The sequence below is a fragment of the Mchenga conophoros genome, linkage group LG22 (assembly GCF_057382185.1).
Source record: "Mchenga conophoros isolate Kocher_MC1m ecotype Shallow Benthic linkage group LG22, M_conophoros_male_GT1.1, whole genome shotgun sequence".
Lineage (NCBI taxonomy): Eukaryota > Metazoa > Chordata > Actinopteri > Cichliformes > Cichlidae > Mchenga > Mchenga conophoros.
In genome coordinates this window covers 21,893,960-21,903,431 of record NC_140546.1, presented here as the reverse complement: position 1 = coordinate 21,903,431, position 9,472 = coordinate 21,893,960, and the positions used below count along the sequence as shown (strand labels likewise).

The 9,472-nt window shown below is 40.2% G+C and overlaps 1 protein-coding gene across 1 annotated transcript; it reads right to left on the bottom strand.

Annotated features, from left to right (window-relative positions):
• Positions 1–1,182: 1,182 nt before the first annotated feature.
• Positions 1,183–2,599, bottom strand: LOC146549440 (ladderlectin-like). Its single transcript, XM_085262164.1, has 2 exons — positions 2,459–2,599; positions 1,183–1,758 (listed from the first exon to the last, which is right to left on the bottom strand). The coding sequence occupies exons 1-2, from the start codon at positions 2,544–2,546 to the stop codon at positions 1,328–1,330; spliced, it is 519 nt and encodes a 172-aa protein (XP_085118290.1). The 5' UTR covers positions 2,547–2,599; the 3' UTR covers positions 1,183–1,327.
• Positions 2,600–9,472: the final 6,873 nt, after the last annotated feature.

The following is a 9,472-nucleotide window of genomic DNA, read 5'->3' as shown; positions in this document are numbered from 1 at the left end:
AATGGAACAAAACTCTCCACTGTAAACATCACTAACACCAGGCAGTAAACACCATCAGATTCTAAAGAAATTAATAATTGCTGAACAGCCACGTCCTCCTGGCAGACTCAGAAGAACGGGACTGTATTTGCTGTAATTCTGCATTCATGATGTGATCAAAGGCCTTTTCAGCATAATGATTAAACAAATATGGAAGGTCAGAGTTGTAACAGGAAGAGAGCAGCTCACAAGCTCTACTTACTGCTCTAATAAACAAAGACTGAAAAAATTCTCAACATTAAAGAGGACTCAGCACCCAGAGTCGCCCAAACAAGAAGAGGAGCAAGATCATGTTGAAGCTTTAAGTCTAGAAAACTAGAGCTATAAAACTAGAACAGAGTATTTAACATGTTATTTGTCATACACAAATGCTTCCAACAATGCTCATCGTAATGGATGTAAAAGTAAGACACCTGATAATTAAAGCATCTGACATCAGGACCTTTTTCTTCTGCTGCACTCAAGTGGCCATAATGTTCATAACAGGTACTTAAATTCCAGCTGTGAAGATTCAAATTTGTAAACATTAATACTTCAAAAAACAACTGAAAAACATTTTCTGAGTTACTGTTTTGTGAATGTTGTTAAGTCTCATTAAGCTGACTGTGCAGACAAACGTGTGCTTGGATTCTGGCCACTCTGTCATGCACCGGTTACTTTTATCATATTTTGATAGCAGGGTGTGTTAGAGACACTGGCTCTAATGTCCTCTAAGCACTGATTTGCTGAACTGCAGCCTTTATCTTCAGGGAAAACATTGTGCACCTTTTCTCACCTTTTTGAAGATTTTTAGTTTTTCTGGAGCTATTAAGTGTGTGTAGTGTGAAAGCAAGAGTGCCCCCCCCCAAAAAAAGAAACATGACTTAACCTGGCTGCATATTATACAATAGTCTGTTCATACACATAACTACACAATAGAGGTACTGATCATTAAATTTCATGTTTTGTTAGTAACGTCTTTGTTTGTTTGTTTTTATCTTGGAAAGACCTCAGAAAGCTTCTGTAACTAAAAGCACAGTGAGCATGTAGAATATTATTATTATATAATCCGAATCCTTTTCAGAACATGTTTGTTACCAAAAATCATTTTACATTCTTATTATAAATTATCACTCAGTTTTGAGCTCATCAGGAGGTGTGTAAATTTATTAGTATGACTGATTCGGCATTCATGTTAAAGTTCAGTGATTTGCTATTTATATACAGACATAAATGTTTACATTGCTTTCTGTATCGTGCCACATGCATGTCACCATAGCATGTCCTTGCTGAATTAGTATCTTAATTTCTAAGCACAGACTTTGTGCTTTAAACAAACAGAGGCACAACTAGAAGAACATGGCCAGTCATTCCACTGCTTAATTGTACGATAGTTTCTTGTAACACAGTCTTCATTTCCTCTATTGTTTGGCTCGCCTTTTTTCCAGTTAAAAAAGTCTACCACAGAGCCATCAGACCACATCCATCTGCCCTCACTGTGGATGTCACTGAGTCCAATCCAGGTGGCCCTCTCATCAGGGTCGGAGTTCCTGATCAAGGATCTGACAAAGTTATCTTCCTCCATGTTGTGAATAGACACCAGGTGGGCTCCCTGTGACAAACAGTAGAACTCTGCATCAGACCAGCTCTTTGGTGTAGCTACATACTTATAGCAGCGGCCGTTGAAGCTCCACCAATACGTGGGACAGTTTCCTCTCAGGAGCTTCACTGCTCGGTCATCTGAAAAAGACAGAAACAAGAAGAGGAAAAAGATCATGATTTGTTTTTTAGTGACAGAAGAAACCTGATCTGTACTGCTAATATCCTAAAGGTGAGACCTGGTGTCAGGCTGCTTTTCTGTATGTACTTCAGGGAATACAAAGAAACATTACATATTAGCTTCTCTGCATCAGCTCCCTGCTAAATCCAGATTAAAATTAAGAATCCATCTCCTCATATACAGTGTATTAAATACTCAGGCTACATCTTATTTTATGACCGATAGAGTGCTTTGCTCTCAGACTGCTGGTTTACTTGTGGTTTTGAGGTTAATTAAAAGTAGAATGGGAGGCAGAGCCTTCCGCTTTAAGCCTCCTCTAATGTGTAATCAGCCATTTTGGATTAAGGACACAGATAATCAATAATCTACTTTTAATATTAAGCTTTTCTTTTTGATGAGGCCTAAAGTTCCACCAGTCACAGCAAATGGCTGCTCCTGTCTGAGCCTGGTTCTGCTGGAGGTTTGAAACGTGGAACCAAATTAATGTATGTATCCCCAATTACACTAACACATATTTATCCTGAGCAAAACAAAACAAGAAACATGATAAAGGTGCATTTAAAATCTATTATTTGCTAAATAATATTAAAAAGACAAAAACAAAAAGAAACTACAATGAGTAAATGAAGGAAAAGAGGAGCCAGAATGTGGGACAGTTACCAAGTTGTAGCTTCACTTCATTGTCATCAGAAGGAGACTCAGAAGGAGCACCCAGAGCCAGACCGAGAAGGAAGAGGAGCAAGATCATGTTGGAGCTTTAAGTCTCAAAGTGTGATGAGGAGCTGCTGAAGCTTCTTTGTACAGGATGTTCAGATTTCTGCAGAGAGGTGGAGCTGCTTTCTTTTATAGCTGCCTGAGAGGGAGTTTTCACTAATCACTGTGATATCATTGGCCAAATGGAACAAAACTCTCCACTGTAAACATCACTAACACCGGCCAGTAAACACCATCAGATTGTAAAGAAATTAATAATTGCTGAACAGCCACGTCCTCCTGGCAGACTCAGAAGAACGTGACTGTATTTGCTGTAATTCTGCATTTATGATGTTATCAAAGTCCTTTTCAGTATAATGATTAAACAAATATGGAAGGTCAGAGTTGTAACAGGAAGAGGAGCAAGATCATGTTGGAGCTTTAAGTCTCAAAGTGTGATGAGGAGCTGCTGAAGCTTCTTTGTACAGGATGTTCAGATTTCTGCAGAGAGGTGGAGCTGCTTTCTTTTATAGCTGCCTGAGAGGGTGTTTTCACCCCACTCTAAACAATAACACTAAAAATGAGCCAGAAAAATACATCAAATTCCAATGAACTGAGCTGATGTGTAATTTATGTTTATGGTACCACAAAGCTATATCAGCATAATGATTAATCAAACAGGGTGAATCAGATCTCTAACAGGAAGGACCAAATAGAAACTCCTGAACTGCTCCAGTAAACAAAGACAGATTGAACTCTCCCTCTCAGAAGGATCCTCTCTATGTAGTCAACCCAGACAGAGATATGTGACTCTGCTATAGCAGCCAGTAAAGTTGAAGTAAATACACATTTTAAAATAAATTAAATAACATAATTCGGACCTTTGGTATATAGATGGATTTTTGAATACCATCCATCCATCCATTCGCTTCTGCTCATCCTTTTCAGGGTTGTGGGGGGCGCTGGAGCCTATCCCAGCTGTCATAGGGCGAGAGGCGGGGTACACCCTGGACAGGTCGCCAGTCTGTCACAGGGCTAACACACAGAGAAAGAGACAAACATTTGCACTCACATTCCCTCCTGCATTCACACTTATGGGCAATTTAGATTAGTCACTTAACCTATCCCCACAAACTGCATGATTTTTGAATACATTTAGTCTTTATCAAGCTTTTTGTGATCTCACAATGCTTTATATAAACATCAATGGATATCAATAAACTCATTTATTATTTGATTGCATATTGAATATCGCCTGACTGCCTCTGTGCAAGTATGCAAAAGGAGAGAGACAGAAATACTTACTTTTTACTCTACGCAGTAATTATAGTAATAGTAGTAAGTACACTAATAATGTTTTCATGCATTCAGATTGATACACACCTGTTGGATATGTGTGATATTTATCATGATATCAAACCAGCTGTTAAATCCTTGTCACAAAAGCTACATGTCATTAGAAAACTCTGGCATCATGACATTGAGCAGTTTATAAAAGTATTTTTGGTCACATCTTATTAATATTAATCTGAATAATTGCAGTATCAAAAAACAGACCTGAGCTACAACAGAGAGGATGATTAATGTAGCTTTGTTTTTGGCAACAACAATAATATCCAGTCAGCCTCCCCCCTCCTTATTTCATGTTTTGGTTTGGTCCAGGTGCACGTGCTCCCAGCTGATGCTGAGCCTAGAACTGGACCTCAGCAGGAGAAAGAGACAGTAGGATGGGTCCAGTATAAGTAAGCTCTGCTTTTCAAAAAAGAAAAGCAAAACAGCTGGAAATTAAACTCATAGTGAAGTCCATATGAATGAAACTGCTTGTCTTTCCTAGTGTTAGTTAGCTTACTTCATTTCTAACAAAAGCCTCAGGACAGACATATTATTTATTTATGAGATCATCGTTGAACTTTTAGTCTTTTTTTGCAAAACTGATTTAAGTGTGTTTTGGTAAAATTATCCACAACTCAAAGACATCACTTAACTACTTATTGACACGTGTTGAGCTCTGGCCTTTTCCAGAGAACTTCACTGTTTGTTTGACTGAGTATTTATTGATTTATTATATTATAAAATCACATCATCAGCAAAATGCTTAACAGAATAGGTTACTATACCAGGAAGAGGAAATAGAAGTGTGCGATCATTCTCAGTAAACAAATCCAAAACAAACCTTGTGCACACTTTTTATTGCAGTGAACACATATAAATGAAGTGATTGTGGCCGGCCTGTTCAGAGTCAATAAAAAAGAAAGACCGTCTATGTAACTGTAAGAGTTATACACTTAATCACTCTATACATGTCTAAATAAACAAGTGAACAATGAAGAAGAAACACTGCAACTAAGGCATGCAAGGCACGAGCAACTACAAAAAAGAAAATGTGATGCACAGACAAAAAAAGAAAAAGCAAAGGCCCCCCTTTTTACATAAAAATAAAGTAAAAGAAGCACATTTTAAAAATAGAGGAGAAAAAAAAGTACAATTAATCTTTAATTTTTGTTTTTACTTTGCCACTTTATTTACAGCTTGTACAAATGTTTAAATGCCCTTGTGTCTATTACATTTTTTAAATAAACCAAACAAAACAAAAAGATTGCAGTAAATAGACTTTTAAACTAAAGCAGATCATAACCACTGCTGTGCCAGCTAGGCTGTCCTGCAGATATTTGACACTCATGTGGGGGGTTTGTGTCGCTTTCTACCCTAAATTGTGAAGTTCAGCCTTAAAACTTTCTTCATCTTCCAGCTTTCATCTTAACTCCCACCTTATTGGTTTAAGTTTTTTTAAATAACATTTCTGACAATGAAAATTGACAGTTGGAGGTGCATTTCTATCTTTTTATAGCCTTTCAGTGGTTTTATTTAAATTATTTTTAAAATGACATGTCTGACCGTGGTTTGTATAGACAGAGGTCTTTAGTGACTCTATGTTGGCCTCCTACTCATTTTGATGAGGCTTTACTGTTATAAAAAAAAAGGAGAGTGAAGAGCTCACATTTTAAGATCTGATCTAAAGGTTCCACTTTGCCAAGAAGGACCTTTATGATACAATAAAACTACAACAAAGTGCAGGTACTAGGGCAGTAGTATTTAGTTACCTGAAAACATTCCTACAATCAAATTTTAGATTGTAGTAACACACATTCATCTGCCTATAAGATTTAACTGCTCATTAACAGAGGGAACCAGAATACAGTTCAGGATCCTTCCAGCCCACTTTAACCGCTGGTCATATTTAACATAAGCTTGAAAAACAGTCAAACTTCTTCTTTGGATGTTACCTTTACAGGCTGTGGCTGTAGACACTCACTGCTGTACCTCTCTCCTCACCTCCTCAGTGATATTATTCTGTGTGTGTTTTTTAGGATGAAGCCAAACTATAGATCTTAACTACATTAGAGTTTTTTCTGGTAACGATAAAGGTAGATGTGAATAATCTCCATTTGTCTCCTTTTGTAATACTTAGTGTTTATTAAATACTACTCATGAAATGTGATTACTGATGTTGCAGACATGTGTCTCGTAACCCCAGAGATACACAATGGAGGCACTGATCATGAGTTTTTATTTATAGCTTTTCAGTTCTTTTACTTTAGAGCAGTTTTAACTATTTATTTGTTCACCTAAAACAGTCTTTGCTTTCATGAATTTTGACATTGAAACGATGAGTAAATATTCCCTTTGAATGCAGCTTCCAGTGGTGTCACGGTTCTGGGTCAGTTTGACCCAGTATTTTGAGTTGTTATGTTTTTGGTGTGTTTTTGCATTTTGGATTCTTTTCTTATTATGATGATAATGATGATTATGACTCTATGTTTCCGTTATTCTTGTTTAGGGATTAGTTCGTAAGTTTTTGTGTTCTCATGTTTATTGCAGGTTTAGTTCAGTGTCTAGTCTGTCTCTCTGTGTCGTGTCTGCGTGTTTGTTTAGTGGTGTCTTGTTTCCTGTTTTACTCTGAAGGTTCATGTTCCCATCTTATGTCAGTGTTTCTAGCTTTGTTCCCCCTGTCTCATTAGGTCTTATTCCTCCCAGCTGTGTTCCCCTGTTGTCTCTAATTCCTTGATGACTTCCTCAGTGTATTTAAGCCCAGTGTGTCTTTGTGTCAGTGTCAGATTGTCTGTTATCCTCACCTCGTATTTTCGTAGTTTCCCTTATTGTGACACTGTGTTTCATAGCCTGCTTAGTTACTCTGTGTTTATAGTTTTTTCCATAGTTCCTTCACAGAGTGTCTTAGCCTTTTTAGTTTACACAGTGTTCTCTGTCTTCTTAGTTTTCCCAGTTTCTGTGTTTCCCTAGTGTTTTTGTTATGCCTTCAGCCACAATAAAGGCTTGCCTTATTTTGGAAACCTAGTTCTGTCTCCACTGTGTCTGCTCTTGGGTCTACCTCATTCTTCACACCGGCGCACCCCGCTGTGACAGTACGATCTGACTATGTCAGACCCAGCGGACAGTCCGGACGAGATTGGGGAGGAGCTGCAACGGATCAGTCGGCTCATGACGCGCATCTGTGGGTGCACGGACCCCAGAGTGGTGTCCACTGGGTTGGAGGCCATTGACGCCATCCTTCAGAAGGCGCCACAGCTCCGGCAGTTTCCCCAGTTTTTTGAGGTGTTCGACTCTCTGGCCCCCCTGAAGGAGGAGCTTCGCGCCCGCGCGCTGGCCCAGAGGGTGTTAAACGCCGCCTCCGCACCTACGACTCAGACTCGTAAACGGTTGTCGTTGTTGTAGCAATGGGAATTGCATTTACCTGTGTGTTCCACCCGGGGTCTTGAGAGTGTAACACCGGAAGGTGAGAACCGGAGACTCATGACTGTTTATTAAGAGTTTAATAAAAGTTTACCTCGGAGGAGGGAAAGTTCAACCGAGCATCTTGTGAAGTTTATAGAGAGAACAAGATGAAACATGGTGGCAGCGGGGTCTAGAGTGATCCACACCGCGCTTTGAAGACAACAGATTGAGCGGACGGTATCGACGCGTCCAGCTAGGCTAGTTAGCCTCGGAGGTGCTAACGGCTCAGGACAGCAAGTGAGACGCTGACGAGAAGAGCGCAGCGGCGTCTACGATGGATGGATTGAAGCCACCCGCACAGTGGAGTATGGATTCAGTGAACCTGTCTAAAGCGTGGAAAACATGGAAAGAAGAGTTTACACTCTACACGGAACTAGCTCTGCCGGATGCTGAGGAAAAGGCGAGAGTGAAGCTGTTTTACTATCTGATCGGGGAACGGGGCAGGGAGCTCTGTGGAACGCTGATCGGAGCTGAGGCAAGAGTAACAGTAAGTGAGCTGATGAGAAAAATCGATGAACACTGTAATCCCAAAGTTAATGAGACTGTCGAGAGATACAGATTTTTTGCACGCAATCAGGCTCCTGGAGAAAATATTGATAGATATGTTACGGACCTGAGAATGCTGGCGAGCACCTGCAACTTTGGACAATTAAAAGACTCACTGATCAGAGACAGGATCGTCTGTGGCACGAACAGCTTCGGTTGGAGGGAAAGGTTGCTCAGAGAAGAGAACCTCACATTAGACAGATGTCTAGATATTTGTAGAGCAATGGAGATTTCAAGAGAATACAACAAAACAATAGCGGGACAGGCTATAGAGGAACTGCATGCAGTAAAACAAAAAGAGAGAAAAAGACTGGATAAAGAGATATCATGCAGATTTTGTGGAAGAGCACATGAAAGACTCAAATCAAAATGCCCAGCATATGGAAAAAAATGCAAAAAATGTGGCAAAGAAAATCATTTTGCTATAGCATGCAGGAGTAAAAGCAGACAGAGTGAAAATGGAAAAAAGATCCACACAGTGACGGAGCAGGACTCGGATTCCTGTGAGGACATAATGACTGTCACAGCTATGACACAGACTGCAGTAGAAGTGAACCAGATCAGAGAATCAGACATGAAAAAACGAGAGCAGCTGTTCGCAGGCATGATGATTGGCAACAGCCTGGTCAAGTTTCAAGTTGACTGTGGTGCAACCTGCAACGTTATTCCCATCAACTTGTTGAACCCTAACACCAAAATGGAGCACACAGACAAGGTTCTTGTGATGTACAATAAATCAAGGCTGTGTCCATTAGGAAAGTGTAAAGTCAAGCTGACAAACCCAAGAAACAACAAAAAGTACAGAGTCGAGTTCCAAGTGGTGGAGGAGGATTGTAAAACACCTCTACTTGGGAGAACAGCTAGTGAAGCGATGAAGCTAATACAAGTTAATTATGATAACATCTGTGCTTTGAACAGCTCAGTGACAACAGCTCCATCAGAGAACAACGCATGGTTGTTGGAAGAGATAAAGTCTGAGTTTCAGGATGTGTTTACAGGAGATGGATGTTTGCAAGGTGAATATGAGCTGGAAATCGACACAACAGTGCAGCCCGTCAAACTGCCAAAACGCAGAGTCCCAGTGTCGATGATGAAACCACTGAAAGAGGAACTGATGAGCCTTGCAGACAGACAAATAATAGCACCAGTGGAAGGTAGTACTGATTGGATCAGTGGGATGGTGACAGTGCAGAAGCCAAATGGCAAACCCAGGATATGTATTGACCCAAGACCGCTTAACAAAGCTTTGAAGCGTAGTCACTTCCCGTTACCGACAATAGATGACATATTGCCAGATGTGTCAAAAGCGAAAGTTTTCACAGTTTGTGATGTGAAACATGGCTTTTGGCATGTGAAGCTTACGGAAGAGTCAAGCCATCTCACGACATTCGCAACACCATTTGGTCGCTTTCGTTGGCTGAGAATGCCGATGGGGATCAGCCCAGCGCCAGAGGTCTTTCAGCGCAAACTGATGCAAGCGTTAGAGAACCTGCCAGGCACATACATCATTGCTGATGACATCCTGATCACTGGAAAAGGAGAGACGACTGAGTTGGCAGAAATGGATCATGACAGAAACCTGAGACTTTTCCTGGAACGCTGCAGAGAGAGAAACATCAAATTAAATGTGGAAAAACTCAAGCT

Excerpts from the sequence above, each read along its gene's own strand:
- LOC146549440 (XM_085262164.1), bottom strand. The coding sequence starts at position 2,546 with ATGATCTTGCTCCTCTTCCTTCTCGGTCTGGCTCTGGGTGCTCCTTCT. Across the intron at positions 1,759-2,458 it reads TGAAGTGAAGCTACAACTTG|ATGACCGAGCAGTGAAGCTC; the intron begins GTAACTGTCCCA and ends TGTCTTTTTCAG.